This window comes from Entelurus aequoreus, linkage group LG19, assembly GCF_033978785.1.
Source record: "Entelurus aequoreus isolate RoL-2023_Sb linkage group LG19, RoL_Eaeq_v1.1, whole genome shotgun sequence".
Classification (NCBI taxonomy): domain Eukaryota; kingdom Metazoa; phylum Chordata; class Actinopteri; order Syngnathiformes; family Syngnathidae; genus Entelurus; species Entelurus aequoreus.
In genome coordinates this window covers 6,043,308-6,061,137 of record NC_084749.1, presented here as the reverse complement: position 1 = coordinate 6,061,137, position 17,830 = coordinate 6,043,308, and the positions used below count along the sequence as shown (strand labels likewise).

The 17,830-nt window shown below is 35.3% G+C and overlaps 2 protein-coding genes across 5 annotated transcripts in view; one reads left to right on the top strand and one right to left on the bottom strand.

Annotated features, from left to right (window-relative positions):
* Positions 1 to 3,229, top strand: part of ncln (nicalin) — a 30,929-nt gene extending 27,700 nt beyond the window's left edge. For 2 of the 3 annotated variants that reach the window (XM_062027751.1, XM_062027750.1), the window contains 3 exons: positions 1,902 to 1,955; positions 2,120 to 2,198; positions 2,266 to 3,227. In XM_062027751.1, the coding sequence (XP_061883735.1) occupies positions 1,902 to 1,955; positions 2,120 to 2,198; positions 2,266 to 2,328 (196 nt within the window). In that variant the 3' untranslated portion in view covers positions 2,329 to 3,227. Of the gene's footprint in view, positions 1 to 1,901; positions 1,956 to 2,119; positions 2,199 to 2,265 lie in introns of all 3 variants that reach the window. The other variant, XM_062027752.1, reaches the window with a different exon arrangement.
* A 7,130-nt stretch (positions 3,230 to 10,359) lies between these two features.
* cers1 (ceramide synthase 1) overlaps positions 10,360 to 17,830 on the bottom strand; it is a 92,834-nt gene continuing 85,363 nt past the window's right edge. For both annotated transcript variants that reach the window (XM_062027747.1, XM_062027748.1), the window contains exons 5-7: positions 16,131 to 16,278; positions 13,295 to 13,482; positions 10,360 to 11,379 (exon numbers count right to left, since the gene is read on the bottom strand). In XM_062027747.1, the coding sequence (XP_061883731.1) occupies positions 11,337 to 11,379; positions 13,295 to 13,482; positions 16,131 to 16,278 (379 nt within the window). In that variant the 3' untranslated portion in view covers positions 10,360 to 11,336. The remainder of the gene's footprint in view (positions 11,380 to 13,294; positions 13,483 to 16,130; positions 16,279 to 17,830) is intronic.

Below are 17,830 nucleotides of genomic sequence, written 5' to 3'. Positions count from 1 at the left end.
TATTACTAACAGTAGTAATTGTAGTAGTATTATATTATTACTAACAGTAGTAATTGTAGTAGTATTATATTATTACTAACAGTAGTAATTGTAGTAGTATTATATTATTACTAACAGTAGTAATTGTAGTAGTATTATATTATTACTAACAGCAGTAATTGTAGTAGTATTATATTATTACTAACAGCAGTAATTGTAGTAGTATTATATTATTACTAACAGCAGTAATTGTAGTAGTATTATATTATTACTAACAGCAGCAATTGTAGTAGTGTTATATTATTACGAACAGTAGTAATTGTAGTAGTGTTATATTATTACTAACAGTAGTAATTGTAGTATTGTTATATTATTACTAACAGTAGCAATTGTAGTAGTGTTATATTATTACTAACAGCCGTAATTGTAGTAGTGTTATATTATTACTAACAGCAGTAATTGTAGTAGTGTTATATTATTACTAACAGCAGTAATTGTAGTAGTGTTATATTATTACTAACAGTAGTAATTGTAGTAGTATTATATTATTACTAACAGTAGTAATTGTAGTAGTATTATATTATTACTAACAGTAGTAATTGTAGTAGTATTATATTATTACTAACAGTAGTAATTGTAGTAGTATTATATTATTACTAACAGTAATAATTGTAGTAGTATTATATTATTACTAACAGTAGTAATTGTAGTAGTATTATATTATTACTAACAGTAGTAATTGTAGTAGTATTATATTATTACTAACAGCAGTAATTGTAGTAGTGTTATATTATTACTAACAGCAGTAATTGTAGTAGTGTTATATTATTACTAACAGTAGCAATTGTAGTATTATTATATTATTACTAACAGTAGCAATTGTAGTAGTGTTATATTATTACTAACAGCAGCAATTGTAGTAGTATTATATTACTAACAGTAGCAATTGTAGTAGTGTTATATTATTACTAACAGTAGTAATTGTAGTAGTATTATATTATTACTAACAGCAGTAATTGTAGTAGTATTATATTATTACTAACAGTAGTAATTGTAGTAGTGTTATATTATTACTAACAGCAGTAATTGTAGTAGTGTTATATTATTACTAACAGCAGTAATTGTAGTAGTGTTATATTATTACTAACAGCAGTAATTGTAGTAGTGTTATATTATTACTAACAGCAGTAATTGTAGTAGTGTTATATTATTACTAACAGCAGTAATTGTAGTAGTATTATATTATTACTAACAGTAGTAATTGTAGTAGTGTTATATTATTACTAACAGTAGCAATTGTAGTATTATTATATTATTACTAACAGTAGCAATTGTAGTAGTGTTATATTATTACTAACAGCAGTAATTGTAGTAGTATTATATTATTACTAACAGCAGTAATTGTAGTAGTGTTATATTATTACTAACAGTAGTAATTGTAGTAGTGTTATATTATTACTAACAGTAGTAATTGTAGTAGTTATATTATTACTAACAGTAGTAATTGTAGTAATATTATATTATTACTAACAGCAGTAATTGTAGTAGTGTTATATTATTACTAACAGTAGTAATTGTAGTAGTGTTATATTATTACTAACAGTAGTAATTGTTGTAGTATTATATTATTACTAACAGCAGTAATTGTAGTAGTAGTAGTAGTAGTAGCAGCTGCAGCTATTGTTGTATTAGTATTAATTGTAGTAGTATTATATTATTACTAACAGCAGTAATTGTAGTAGTAGTAGTAGTAGTAGTAGCAGCTGCAGCTATTGTTGTATTAGTATTAATTGTAGTAGTATTATATTATTACTAACAGCAGTAATTGTAGTAGTAGTAGTAGTAGCAACTGCAGCTATTGTTGTATTAGTAGTAATTGTAGTATTATTATTAGTATTAATTACACTATTGTATATTTCCAGGGATCCAGAGTTTGTGTTCTATGATCAACTGAAGCAGACCATGAATGCATACAGGTGTGATCTCACACACACACACGCACACACACACACACACACACACACACACACACACACACACACACACACACACACACACACACACACACACACACACACACACACACACACACACATGAACAGGAGAGTGTGTGTGTTTAACAATGTTGTGTTACTGACAGAGTAAAGCCGGCCATCTTTGACCTGCTGCTGGCCGTCTGCATCGCTGCATACCTAGGTGCCATGTACCTGGCCATACAGGTGAGCCCCCCCCTTTACCCGTGTGTGTGTGTGTGTGTGTGTTCTAAGACCTTGTGTTTTCCAACAGAACTTTGGCTTGTTGTACAGCGTGGTGCGTAGACTCACACAACCCAAAACCAAGACACACTAAGGTCACACCTTCCCAACACACAAACTTTATTGGTATTTTTATTGGGACACAACCCCCCCCCCCCCCCCCCCCCTCCCCCGTCATCCTCTGCTGCACTCCTACGATGATGTCACATTGTGATGATGTCACATCCTGTCCTTGCTGCCCACTTTGGAAATCTCCACGCACTGACGTCACCGAAACATACAACTTTTTTTTTCCCCCCATGGCCTTTTTATACACACAGTTGAAATAATGGCTGCAAAAATATCCTGTAATTCATTATTTTCTAATAATTGTGGACACGCCTCTTTCTGCACCTTCTTTTGCTGCGCCCTTTTTGTCGTCTTCCAGCAAACAGAGCCCGACACCTTTGACAATAAGGTTGATGATTGTGTGTGCGTGTCCCTTTAAGACGTTCTTACATAGTCTCTCTGATGAATAACCATAACAATAAAATAAGTGAAGCTGCCATGAAAACAACCATCCTCATTGGTTGTCGGCAAGCCTCTATTAAAATACTTGCCCCCCCCCCTTTTAAAAATATTTCATCGACAAAATAACCCTTCAAATTTGGACTTGTCAACAAAAGTCCGTTTTCTTGTCTAATCTTTGTGTGTAAGCGTAGATAATTAGTTGTAATCAGCGTGTGTCGCCATGACCCTTTGTGTAAAAACGCCAAGGTCTTAAGGAAGGAAATGTGTGTTACTGCATGACGTGTGTTTAAAAAAAAAAGTCACTTCCTGTTGACACTTTTGACCAACTTTAAAGCCACAATGTCCATGACACTTAATTTATTAATCATTGATTGTTGGACTTTGCAAGAATAAAATTGTTTTCCATACTTGAACATATTTTTCATTTAATGATGCATCTGATTGTGTCGCTTTGTAATAAAAAAAACAAAAACACTTTTTTCCCTTACTTGAACACTTTTTATTGAGGGGATAAAATGTTCTATAAAAGAGCAAGTGGTTGAATTGTGGGCAATTACAAGGATTCAAATACTATTGTTCATCCAAAAAAGGTCTAAAAACACCCCAAGTCACCCTTCCCTTGTCCGGTTTTGATCAAGCTAATAATGTACATTAAAAATGCTAATAAATTACAGTGCAATTTTTTTTTTTTATTCGAAAGAAATCCATTGCAGGTTTTGGGAAAAGCCTCGTGTTCATGCAGCCTTCCTGCCTGCTGATTAAATGACAAACATTTTGGCACAATCAAACTCATTCATGTTCCACCACAAAAGAAAAGAATAAAACCCAAATTAATTCTGTCCCTCATGTCCACACGAATGCGGATATTTCAAAATAAATGCACAAAACATCTTGTTTATGATGTGTATGTTATCTTCAGGGGGGCCACGTGATCAAGGCCGGGGTTTTTTTGTAAAGAGATTCTCACATTTATGCATTCACACACATTTTGGGAAGCAGCATGATGTCATCTCACGGCACATAACTGTGGCGCGTCCAAGGAGCCCTGATTAAAGCAGAGAAACTTGACTTATGTATAATCCACAGGTTGTATTACTATTAAAACTCACATTCTGACTCTTTATATTACATTTGTCGGCACTATTATTGCAAAAAAAAATGTTTTAACAACAAATGATTTAGGAGGGGGTTTAAGCAGGGGTGTCAAACGTACGGCCCGCGAACAGGTTTCATCCGGCCCGCGGGATGAGTTTGCTAAGTATGGAAAATGAGCCAACATTTTTGAATGAAAGAAACTGCTGTTCTAAATGTGTCCACTAGATGTCGCAATGGCAATTCTTTGTAGATGATGCTACATATGTAATAAAAATAAACCACATGTTAGTGCATCAGTCGAGGAAAATGAGCAAACTACACAAATGACATTCATTTTTGTATTTTGGATTGATTGAAAATTAACACCAATGAGTTGACTGAACATTAGAGATGTCCGATAATATCGGCAGGCCGATATATGCGTTAAAATGTAATATCGGAAATTATCGGTATCGTTTTATTTTTTATTTTTTTAATTAAATCCACATAAAAAACACAAGATACACTTACAATTAGTGCACCAAGCCAAAAAACCTCCCTCCCCCATTTACACTCATTCACACAAAAGGGTTGTTTCTTTCTGTTATTAATATTCTGCTTCCTACATTATATATCAATATATATCAAAACAGTCTGCAAGGGATACAGTCCGTAAGCACACATGATTGTGCGTGCTGCTGCTCCACTAATAGTACTAACCTTTAACACTTCATTTTACTCATTTTCATTCATTACTAGTTTCTATGTAACTGTTTGTTTTTATATTGTTGTACTTTCTTTTTTATTCAAGAAAATGTTTGTAATTTATTTATCTTATTTTACTAATGTTTTTAAAAAGTACCTTATCTTCACCATACCTGGGGCCGTACTTATCAAGCTTCTTAGAGTGCCATTTTACACTTAAGTCCTGAGAATTTGCGAAATTTAGTCCTACTCTCAAACTTAAGAATAAAATCTTTTTATCAACGTTCTTAATTCTAAGAATCACTCCTACTCTCCACGATATTTAAGAGACCTTCAGAGGTGTCTTAAGTGGTTAGGAGTTGCCAGCAGGGGATGGCACTGAGGCGAGAGAGACGTGCGCGAATGTTCAGGGAACGGAACAATGTTTTTGTTTTTTTGATGACGAGCAGCTGATCAAACGGTATCGTTTAGACAGAGCGGGTATTATTTTTGTCACAGATTTAATACTTTTCGATTCCATGTTGATTTCTGCATGTGGCTGCAGTGGGCTAGTATATATAGAGCCACCCACACCACTTTCAAATGAGTTGCCTAATTAATGAATTGGAAAGAAAATGTTATGACAGTAGCGTATGTGTGTGGCCGTGAGGTGAGTGACGTCAGTGAGTGTGTGGGCGAGAGAAGAGAGGGAGCGGTAGCGTGAGTGCCGGCGGGGACTAGTTTGTTTTGTATTATTTTGTAGTTTATTGTCAAAATATACACTCCCATTGTCCACTTAAATATTTCCAAGATATTTCTTTATTCTTAGACAAGGGATTCCCTTCCGTGATTGGTCATTTCTATGGACACAGAAATGACGTCACCTAAAATTGCGTTTACGGCACATAGTAATGTCGTAATTCAGCTCTGAGTGTGACACTTAAGATTCAGTCCTACACTTCGCTGAAAGTGTGAGTAAGACGCTTGATAACTAACTTTTAAGTGCAGCTTTCAGCGAAGAATTTATTTACTCTTAAGTCAACTCTTAGCAGACTTCTTAGGAGTAATTCTAAGAAGCTTGATAAGTACGGCCCCTGGTTGTCCAAATTAGGCATAATAATGTGTTGATTCCACGACTGCATATATCGGTTGATATCGGTATCGGTTGATATCGGTATCGGTAATTAAAGAGTTGGACAATATCGGAATATCGGATATCGGCAAAAAGCCATTATCGGACATCCCTACTGAACATTATCTCATAATTTATTCAGAAAGTATAACTAATGACAAATAAAGAGAATACTATTAACCGCAACATGTAAGTGTAAAAAAAAACAACAACAACATTATGATTTGTACATTTTCGGAATGTGCGTGTTCTATTTTTTAAACACAGAAAACAATCTGAAGGTGTCTTTATTTTTTAATTATCGTGCCAGGATTTTACCGGGGAGTAGATTCGATCTAAAATGAGTTTGACACCCCTGGGTTTAAGGATTAAAAAGGCTCAATGACGCCACTGGAACGCTTGATATAACACATTATTGATGGAACCAAAACTTAAAACATGTACAAATTGTGGGTTTTCTGGTCATGACGTGCGCCATCTATCGGTTATTAAATTGGCTGGACTCGACACCTAAATATAATATGATTGTTTTGGTTTTTAAAAAGTCGGATTAACATAACGAGATAATGCAATTGGAAAAACAGTTCTTGTTGCCGGAAGAACCCTTCGTATTGCGCATGCGCTAGTCTCAACACGGAAGCGGATCCAATCATAGTTCACAGTAGCATTATACATAATCATAATACCAGGGCGTCCAGTGAGGGGCATTTTGTACTCCCTCATCCCAGGAAGAATGCTTTGCGGGAATCTTTTATTTATAGATCTGTATCGCTCTGGAATAACCTGCCTCGAATTCTCACCGGCATTGAAAGTAAACAGGTTTTTAAAAAGAAAGTAATATTTTATCTGAATTTTTAAATTAGTTTGCTCGTTGATGATTTGTTTGGTTTTATATTGTGTAGTTATATTTATATGGTAATTATTATTCTGTGACTGTAAATTGTTTGCTTGTTTTTTTATTGATGCTTTTATTTTTTTCTGTATTGTGTAGTTATAATTATATGCTTTTACTTGTAATTGTATTGAATTGTGGACCCCAGGAAGACTAGTGGGTTATCAGCTAATGGGGATCCTTAATAAAAATCAAATCAAATCAAACTCCAGATTAGTTAATCCCATATTTATAAAGTAATTTTTTAAAAAACATAAAACCGTTGAGAGACATTAGAAGCTACATGTTTTAAAAGCTAGTTTCAACCATTTTTTAAATGCATGTAAACACTGTGTGTGTGTATGTGGGGCGGTGATATTCTGTTTAAGGGGATTGGGGGGGGGGGCTTTCTAATATTTAAAAACATTGTAATACTTAAAACAACCAAAGTATTTTTTTCGGGCCACACAAAAACCCGGATTATCTTTCAAATTGACCCATTGCAGTATTGTTTTGGGTTCTGGCCTGCAGTTCTAGGAATGCACTGTAGGGAGCAGCAGCGACGCACACTGGTTTGGAGCCGCTAGTGGGCGTGGCGAAGAAGAGTGACAGGAAGTAGAGACGGAACGCTTTCTTAAAACATCAGCATTCTAGTCTACTACACTCCTAAGTGCACAAGTAAGTACGTCCATGTTGTCTTCACTGTTTCAAAGTGTGTATCTAAATAAAAAGAAGGGGATAAACGAGATTATTGTTTCAAGTAGTCACTTCCTGTGCCGCCTCCCTCCCTTTTCCCGCACTTTTCTCAAAGCCGGACTAAAGTAGTTGAATAATTCTTCCATGCACACCACATCAAATACAAATGGAATATTAATAATAATAATAATAATTCCAGCACACAACGAACGACATGAGGACCTTAAATCAAAGGTGACAATGGCGCTTGTGTGACAGTCAGCCCTCACAAAATACCTTCTGCTCATTGGCCCAAATATAAGACAACGCCGCCTTTTCAAAACCCGTCTTTTGTTTAAAAAAAATAGTGTAACCTATTTTTATGGACTTGCCTCTTTGTGATGTTAAGTTCCTGTTATAAGCTGTCATACATTATATGCCTTGAGCTCTTATTTTGAAGGCGCTAAGAGCGGAAGTGGTGACACGTTGTGGTGGATTGATTGATTGAGACTTTTATTAGTAGATTGCGCAGTACAGTACATATTCCGTACAGTTGACCACTAAATGGCAACACCCCAATAAGTTTTTCAACATGTTTAAGTTGAAATAAAGTGGTCCTCGTGTAAAACTGGAGCCTCCGTGTTTGTTATTTTGTAGTTTTATACAGTATAGGCGACCTACATAAACCCTCGGTTACAATAGTTCAAGTAATTCCAATGTAATTTGACGTCTTTGCTTCATTGATCGCCATTATTTTCAATTTAGCATCCAAACTCCTCTGTTTGCCATCGCCGAATATAAGACGACGACGCAAGATTTGACTTATAACTTGTAATGTTCAATTTTAAAAAATTATACATTTGATTTGGTGTTTTTTTAATTTTTTTATATCTGAGCTTTGTGTCATTTCTGAAGAAGTCAATTAGTGTAATATTTAATAACATTTAATTTTTATAATATACCATAGGTAAAAAAAACAACAACAAAAACGGGGCTTGATCTAAGAGTTGAACTATAAAAGCGAAACGATAAATGAATGATAACATGGTAGCAACAGCATCATGTTGGAGGTTTTCTTCCTGTCACTCACACACCACTAGAGAGAGAACGTGTCTCAGGAGGAGGAGCTACGATGCTAATTTGAAGACGCTGGTCAATGGAATTGAGTCACATCTACAAAATATGATTTTTTTTAATTCATTTTTGAAGTGTCCTGAAAAAGAAACGCTGTCTTATATCAGGTGGATACAAACTATTTCATTGCCATTTTTTTTTAATATTGTCATTTTTGCAAGTTCTCTTTCCACTTAATGTCTCGTGGTTTTGAAGCATAAAAGACCAGGAAGAGTCCCATAGCTGAGAGTACTTCAATTAGTACACTTGCACATGTGCACTGAGTACACTTGTGTACTTTGGGGTTCTAAGCCAGACTGTGTTGCAAGTGTAGTAGAGGAGGGGATAATTGATCCAATGGTAGTTTCAGTATCAGACTGATACTAGCCCAATGAGATCTGTAGGTATCTTCTTTTATTTATAATAATGTGTTAATTCCACGACTGTATATATCGGTATCGGTTGATATCGGTATCGGTAATTAAAGAGTTGGACAATATCGGATATCGGCAAAAAGCCATTATCGGACATCCCTAGTAGTTTATACTTTAAATATTACATTTAAATATGTTGCACTAGATTTTATTTTAGTTTGCTTCAGCAACATTTTGTTTAGTGTCATATTTTTGATTGTTAAATTTACACAACTAATGTAATGTATTGTAATTATAACCATGATCATTTAAATGTAATTGAAAAATGTCAAGTACAAATTATTGGTATCCGTATCAGTTATACACGTCCTGTTATCGGGTCAATACCAAACCTTACAGTATCGCCACCACATCACAGCCGTTCTGTCTTTACGCCTTGAACTCAATATTTACCTTTTTAATTGTAAATTGCAAGCATTGGCGTTAGCCCCTCCCCTTCCGCTTAGTAACCAAACTGGCTACTTTTGAGGGTGGTAATCATTTATACTGGTCAACTACATACGTCACCATTTAGGGGCTGTCTGGAGTGCACTGCATTTTTCTATTAAGCACTCGCAAGTACGGAAGTGCGCCGGTGGAGAAACAACCAATGGGTTCGCTTTAAGAACGTGACATCACACAAACCAGACGACAAGGAAGAAATGAATCATTCGTTCGTTTTTTTACATTTAAAACCACCATTAAAACAGGTAACTTTTCGTGCGTTGTCATCAGTCGTTTCCGAAAGTAACATAATGAATGGATACCATGCGTATAAATGTACAATTTTTTCGAAACTTTTTGATACGCCAGGTTCACCCGGAAGTAGTTTCACCGAGGAAAACTGGGAGAATGAAGACATTCATTAAGAATACGCACAATGGCAACTTTGGAGACTTTTGCTGACATAATTACACTTTTGCTAAAATTATTGTACGTTTAAGCGGCAAAACGCCAAAATAAACAACTCAAGCAAGTGGGTCTGAGAAAAATATCTGTACAAACTACTTCCGGGTGAACTCAGCTATCAACAAATATGCAAATAAAAGTACTGTATTTTTTGGACTATAAGTCACAGTTTTTTTCATAGTTTGGTCGGGGGTGCGACTTATGTGTGAAATTATTAACACATTAGCGTAAAATATCAAATAATATTATTCACGTAAGAGACTAGACGTATAAGATTTCATGTGATTTAGCGATTAGGAGTGACAGATTGTTTGGTAAACATATAGCATGTTCTATATGTTATAGTTATTTGAATGACTCTTACCATAATATGTTACGTTAACATAGCAGTTGGTTATTTATGCCTCATATAACGTACACTTATTCAGCCTGTTGTTCACTATTCTTTAGACATTTTAAATTGCCTTTCAAATGTCTATTCTTGGTGTTGGCTTTTATCAAATACATTTCCCCAAAAAATGTGACTTATATATGTTTTTTTCCTTCTTTATTATGCGTGCATTTTCGTCCGGAGCGACTTATACTTCGAAAAATACGGTATACTTTTATTTGGTAGCTCAATTTTCAATTTAATAAATAAATGATAAATTATTAACTATGGCGATTTTTTTTTTTTTTTAGTGTTTGATGTTCTAGTGTTGGTTTCAAATGGGAAAACAATTTAAAAAAAAAAATACGGCTTGAGATGATCCAGATCTGCTCTTTCTTGTCCCGTTTTAAATCAGATCATATAAACAACTAATAACCATTACAACAGTGTGCTCAGAGAAAGAACAAAACAGCAGCAGTTCTGATAGAAATCAAACAATAACCTGAAGTGAAACAAGTGCTGACATGTGTTGGAATGAAGAGAGACAAAAATAATAATTCAAGAACAAAGTCACTTCCGTCTGTGGCCCATTTCCGGCACTACAAGCATGCAGCTTTTCAAAACAAGAGCCCGAAGTTGATCGAGAAGGTAAGTGGAGGGCCTTTTTTTTTTTTAGTGTGCAAAACGCATGCATCCATCCTTCACAGGAAGTGCCTGTGCGCTCTTTTCAAAATAAAACCATGGAATAAAAATCCATAGCAAGTTCGTCAAATCTTTCCAGTGTCGTGCGTTCCTCGATAATCACGAGAATCATCGCCGATTGTCATCTTCACACTTTTTATGGGCCTCCTTTTTTTTTTCCGTTGAAGATTTTTCAAAACAATCGATCACTTCCTGCCTTTTTGCTGTCATTAAAGCAGCTTGTCGGCCTTCATGTCAGTGCAACAGACACAAACACAAAATGAAAATTGAGGTGAAGCGTTGTTAAAGAACAAGCTGCACACACACACGTGCTAATGTTGCTAATGGACGCAGGAGGCGTGTGTGATGAGAATAAAATCAATAGGGACATGAAGGATGGATGAGGAAGAGAGAAAAAAACATGTCACTAGAGGCATCTCCGGGTCATGTGACACCTTCACAGTCCATTGCTGACTTGTACTAAAATGCAAAATAAGCAACAAGAAGAGAAAACATTCACAGTGCTCTAATAATAATAATAATAATAAAAAAAACCCGACAACAAGCTCATCATGAAATACTGTTTTGTGTGTGTGTGTGGGTTCTTCCTGATCCTTCTCTCCTGCCGTACTTGCCGCCTCCTGCCAGGCGGGGGCGACGGCGAGCTCCCTCATAGATGCTTCTCCTTGGCGATGCCGTTCTGCGCGCGCTTCCTGGCGACAGAGAGCACACGCACCAGTAAGACGAGGTGCAGGTGGCGGTCCTGACATTACGCAACTCCCGATGGACATCGAACGCACGCCGGGACCGGTGAGTTGTTGGCTTCTTCCTGAGCAGAGGTGAAAGGTCGCGGCGCTAATCGTCAGAAGATAAGGTGGACACGTGGGGGGGGTCACGGGTGACATGACGGATGCAAGACTTTAGATAGAGGAACGTTCTTGTTGTTTACTGCTTGCTCAGCTATCACGTCCTGATTGAGCGCGGGCCTATCGCAGGCGAGAGGCGGGGCTACAACCCCGACTGGTCACCGGCCAATCACAGACAGCCGTGCCTCACTTTTCATGTTATTCGCTTTTCCCCAAAAGTGTTCTTATATCCACACTGCTTTAAATGTAACTTAGATATTGGCTTTCACTATGGAAAGTGCTTTGAGTCACTAGAGAAAAGCGCTATATAAATATACCCCCCCCCCTCCTCCCTTCATCGTAGGACTGCAACCATTAAGCGATTCATTCGATTAGAAAAAAGCTTTGATTTATGTTCTGTTGCTTCGATTAATCGTTTAAATAAACCTTTTAAAAATCCCTACCACAGAAAAGATGGTAAAATAAGTTGAGTAGAAGGTAAAATAAGGGAAATGCAAGGTAATAGAATTGAATTAAAGGTAAAATAAGGTGAAACAATGTAAATATAAAGTAAAATAAGTTTTTAAAAAAAAGGTAAGTGAAGATAAACAATAGGTAAGTAGAAGGTAAAGATTGTAAATAAAAGGTAAAAGCGGGAATATAGAAGGTAAAAGGAGTAAAAAAAAAGGTAGATAGAAGGTCAAATAATGTAAATATAAGGTAAAATAAGTAAATAAAAGGTAAAGATTGTACATAAAAGGTAAGTAGAAGGTAAAATAAAAGGTTAAAAAAGGAACATAGATGGTAGAATATGTAAATATAAGGTAAGTAGTAAATACAAAGGAAAATAAAAGGTAAATAAGTTATATATAAGGGTATTTAAGTATCGTGATACGTATTGTATCGTCACTCAAGTATCGGGATACGTATTGTACCGTGACTCAGATTCAAGTATCGTGACACGTATTGTATCGTGACTCAAGTATTGTGATACTTATTGCATCGTCACTCAAGTATCGTGACATGTATTGTATCGTGACTCAGATTGAAGTATCGTGACACGTATTGTATCGTGACTCAAGTATTGTGATACTTATTGCATCGTCACTCAAGTATCGTGACATGTATTGTATCGTGACTCAGATTGAAGTATCGTGATACGTATTGTATCGTGACTCAAGTATCGGGATACGTATTGTACCGTGACTCAGATTCAAGTATCGTGACACGTATTGTATCGTGACTCAAGTATTGTGATACATATTGTATCGTCACTCGAGTATCGTGACATGTATGGTATCGTGACTCAGATTGAAGTATCGTGATACGTATTGTATCGTGACTCAAGTATCGTGATACGTATTGTATCGTCACGTATTGTATCGTCATCAAGTAACGTGATACGTATTGTATCGTGACTCAAGTATTGTGATACGTATTGTATCGTCACTCAATTATCGGGATACGTATTGTACTGTGACTCAGATTCAAGTATCGTGACACGTACTGTATCGTGAGGTCTTTGCCAACAGCAAATGGACTTGAAGGTGGTCTTGCTGACCATGTGTGCCCCCTAGTGGTCCAGGTCCTGAACAACCGCATTAAGCCTTCATGCCAGGATGAATTGGATTTTTTAAAAAAGTACGATTTGTTTTTGTCAAACCTTTTGGAACACATTAGGAACAAAAACTGCAACTTTATTTTCAGAGTAAAAGTCCCCAAGTGGAACATCACGCCAATAAATGTGTTTGACAGACATAACGTTAGTGCTGACGTCACTCACCCGTCGCCACATTGGTGATGTCCAGCATCATCATCGTCATCACCATCATCATCATCACCATCGTGGTTATTTCTGTCCGCCTTTCTGAGCAGGCCTGCTGCTGCCTTGCTGCCTTCCTCGTCCTCGTACTCGCGCACGTCGTTCACCTCCTTCATCTTCAGCACCTTCACCACGAATATGACGATGAACTGGAAGGGGACCATTCAAATGATCATTTTGGAACAAATAATGTGTGTGTGTGTGTGTTCTTGTATTTCCTGCCTTCTTGAGGCATAAAGAAGGAAAAGTATCTTCCATATGAGGAGGTGTGAACAAGTGATGACATAAATCAATAACATTGCATCTAATAGACAATGTCTCATTTGTGGTGACATCTATCAAAATGAGGGTGGTCCCAAAAAGGAGGCATTTTTCACATCGCTTTTAAAAGTGCTCCCCCTCTGGTCAACATATGAAATAACAAGTGTGTGTAAAAAATATAAAGTGCTCCCCCTCTGGTCAACATATGAAATAACAAGTGTGTGTCACTTTTAAAAGTGCTCCCCCTCTGGCCAACATATGAAATAACAAGTGTGTGTAAAAATATAAAGTGCTCCCCCTTTGGTCAACATATGAAATAACAAGTGTGTGTAAAAATGTGAAGTGCTCCCCCTCTGGTCAACATATGAAATAACAAGTGTGTGTAAAAATGTGAAGTGCTCCCCCTCTGGTCAACATATGTAATAACAAGTGTGTGTAAGAAATTGAAATGCGAACCCCTTTGGCCAAAATTAATTTAAAAAAATAAATAAATATGTATATAGAGACATACTGTAATAACTTGAAGTAAATCATGAAGATTAAAAACCAATTACAAACAAAAACAAAAAATAAATTAACTAAAATCTCGTATTCTTTCTGTTTCTGTCCTATTGCAATATATTCTTGTAAAATTGTTACTTTTGAATGTAAAATTATTACTTTTCAATGTAAAATTATTTTTAATGCAAAATGGTGACATTTGTCATATAAAATTCTGACTTTTATCACAATATTGCCATTTTTGTTTGAGTAAAGTTATGACTTTTGTCATCATTTTGCCAAGTAAAATTCCGATCATTACTATAATTATAAGTTTTCTTATAAAATTGTGACTTTTGTCGAGTAAAATGACGAGTCTTTTCATAAAATTGCCAAAATGTTAATCTTTTCTTGTAAAATTGCGACTGTTATTGGGTAAAATTTCAACTTTTATCATAACATTGCTGCGATGAGGTGGCGACTTGTCCAGGGTGTACCCCGCCTTCCGCCCGATTGTAGCTGAGATAGGCTGCAGCGCCCCCCGCGACCCCAAAGGGAATAAGCGGTAGAAGATGGATGGATGGATGGATCATAACATTGCACAAATGTTCAATTTTTCTTGTGAAATTTTGACTTGCGTTGAGTAAAATGATGACTTTTGTTATAAAAAAAGACAAAAATTGTGACCTTTTTCTTGTGAAATCCCAACTCATTTTTCACAACAAGCTTTTTTATATTTGCATAGTATGTATATATTATTAATGTTGTAAATACACATCTTTATATTTCTAGAAAGGCTGGTCCTAAAGAGGGAGTTTTTTTGCGGCGGTCTCAAGAAGGTAGGAGATACAAGAGTGTGTGTGTGTGTGTTATTGTATTTCCTGCCTTCTTGAGACATGAAGAAGGAAAAGTATCTTCCATATGAGGAGGTGTGAACAAGTGATGCCATAAATCAATAACATTGCATCTAATAGACAATGTCTCATTTGTGGTGACATCCATCAAAATGAGGGTGGTCCCAAAAAGGAGGGATTTTTCACATCGGTTTTAAAAGTGCTCCCCCTCTGGTCAACATATGAAATAACAAGTGTGTGTAAGAAATTGAAATGCGCCCCCTTTGGCCAAAATTAATTTAAAAAATATATATATATATGTACCGTATATAGAGACATACTATAATACCTTGAAGTAAATCATGAAGATTAAAAACCAATTACAAACAAAAACAAAAAATAAATTAACTAAAATCTCATATTCTTTCTGTTTCTGTCCTATTGCAATATATTCTTGTAATATTATTATGTTTTAATGTAAAATTATTACTTTTTAATGTAAAATTATTACTTTTTAATGCAAAATGGTGACATTTGTCATATAAAATTCTGACTTTTATCACAATATTGCCATTTTTGTTTGAGTAAAGTTATGACTTTTGCCATCATTTCGCCGAGTAAAATTCAGATTATTATTATAATGTTGCCAAAGTTTTCTTATAAAATTGTGACTTTTGTCGAGTAAAATTACTCTTTTCATAAAATTGCCAAAATGTTAGTCTTTTCTTGTAAAATTGCGACTGTTATTTATCATAACTTTGCACAAATGTTCACTTTTTCTTGCAAAATTTTGACTTGCGTTGAGTAAAATGACGACTTTTGTCATAAAAAAAGACAAAAATTGTGACCTTTTTCTTGTGAAATCCCAACTCATTTTTCACAACAAGCTTTTTTATATTTGCATAGTATGTATATATTATTAAGGTTGTAAATACACTTCTTTATATATCTAGAAAGGCTGATCCTAAAGAGGGAGGTTTTTTACGACGGTCTCAAGAAGGTAAGAGATACAAGAGTGTGTGTGTGTGTGTGTGTTCTTGTATTTCTAGCATTCTAGTATCTTCCATATGAGGAGGTGTGAACAAGTGATGACATAAATGATGGTCCCAATAACATTGCATCTAATAGACAATGTATCTAGAATTGGTGGTCCTAAAGAGGTAGATTTTTTTCCCGGCGGTCTCAAGCAGGCAAGAGATACAAGAGTGTGTGTGTGTGCTCACCAGGAACCAGTAGATGTTCATGAGCAGCAGGGCGAGGAGCAGCGTGTTGAAGAAGAAGTAGAAAGGAATGTTGGGGACCGACTGCAGGCTGGACACGCAGGTGGCGTACAGAACTTTTAGCGGGAACCAGTAGAGACGGAACCAGAACCTAAAGGGGACAGAGACAGACCGTGTGATCAGGGTTGGGTACCGTCCACATACGGTACAAATTCCTGAAAACTGGGAATGGAAACCGCTACTCAACAGTACCGATTTGAGTACTTTTGTGTGTTAATGAATGTCAATTGTTTGATGTAACATTTAAAAATGAGCTGATTGTGACAAGTGTGCTGAGCAGTTGTTTATATTCAACCATTTGAGTCATATTGGGAGTGCAGTTGCACTTCCAAGACAGCAGATGGCAGTACTGTACAGGCTATCTACTTGAGGTGGGACTCTTTGGGCACCTCACAATTCCATTCACTCCCATCGATTCAACACAGTTCTCGTCATATATTATTTTGTATACAAATTATATATATATATATATATATATATATATATATATATATATATATATATATATATATATATATATATATATATATATATATATATATATATATATATATATATATATATATATATATATATATATATATATATTAAACAAATGATATAATATATTATTTGGTCAACAAACTATAAAAAAACATTTTTGAAACAGGTTCCAGGTTCCATACAAAAGCTCCTCTGGGCTGCAGACGTACGACTTATGCATGCCGTGTTGGCCAAAAATACATCTTTTATAAAATGTATTGTTAAAATGTTGTTTACAAAAATCACAAAATACTAATCAATTTGATCAACGAAAATTCAGCAATCTCAACTCCAACCCAATCCCAGCTTTACTATACTTAGGTTAGATATTTACAAAGCAGTTAATATAAAACAAAAAAATATTAAAGGAAACGGTATCGATAATATTATTGGTTGTACAATGTTTCTAATCCATAAATTAATTCTTAAAAAAAAAGAAATCGCAACAACCCCCCCCCCCCCCAAAAGAATATATACACCTAAATGTGTATGTATATATATATATATATATATATATATATATATATATATATATATATATATATATATATATATATATATATATATATATATATATATATATATATATACTACCGTTCAAAAGTTTGGGGTCACATTGAAATGTCCTTATTTTTTAAGGAAAAGCACTGTACTTTTCAATGAAGATAACTTTAAACTAGTCTTAACTTTAAAGAAATACACTCTATACATTGCTAATGTGGTAAATGACTATTCTAGCTGCAAATGTGGTGTTTTTTGGTGCAATATCTACATAGGTGTATAGAGGCCCATTTCCAGCAACTATCACTCCAGTGTTCTAATGGTACAATGTGTTTGCTCATTGGCTCAGAAGGCTAATTGATGATTAGAAAACCCTTGTGCAATCATGTTCACACATCTGAAAACACTTTAGCTCGTTACAGAAGCTACAAAACTGACCTTCCTTTGAGCAGATTGAGTTTCTGGAGCATCACATTTGTGGGCTCAATCAAACGCTCAAAATGGCCAGAAAAAGAGAACTTTCATCTGAAAATCAACAGTCTATTCTTGTTCTTAGAAATGTAAGCTATTCCACAAAATTGTTTGGGTGACCCCAAACTTTTGAACGGTAGTATATTTAT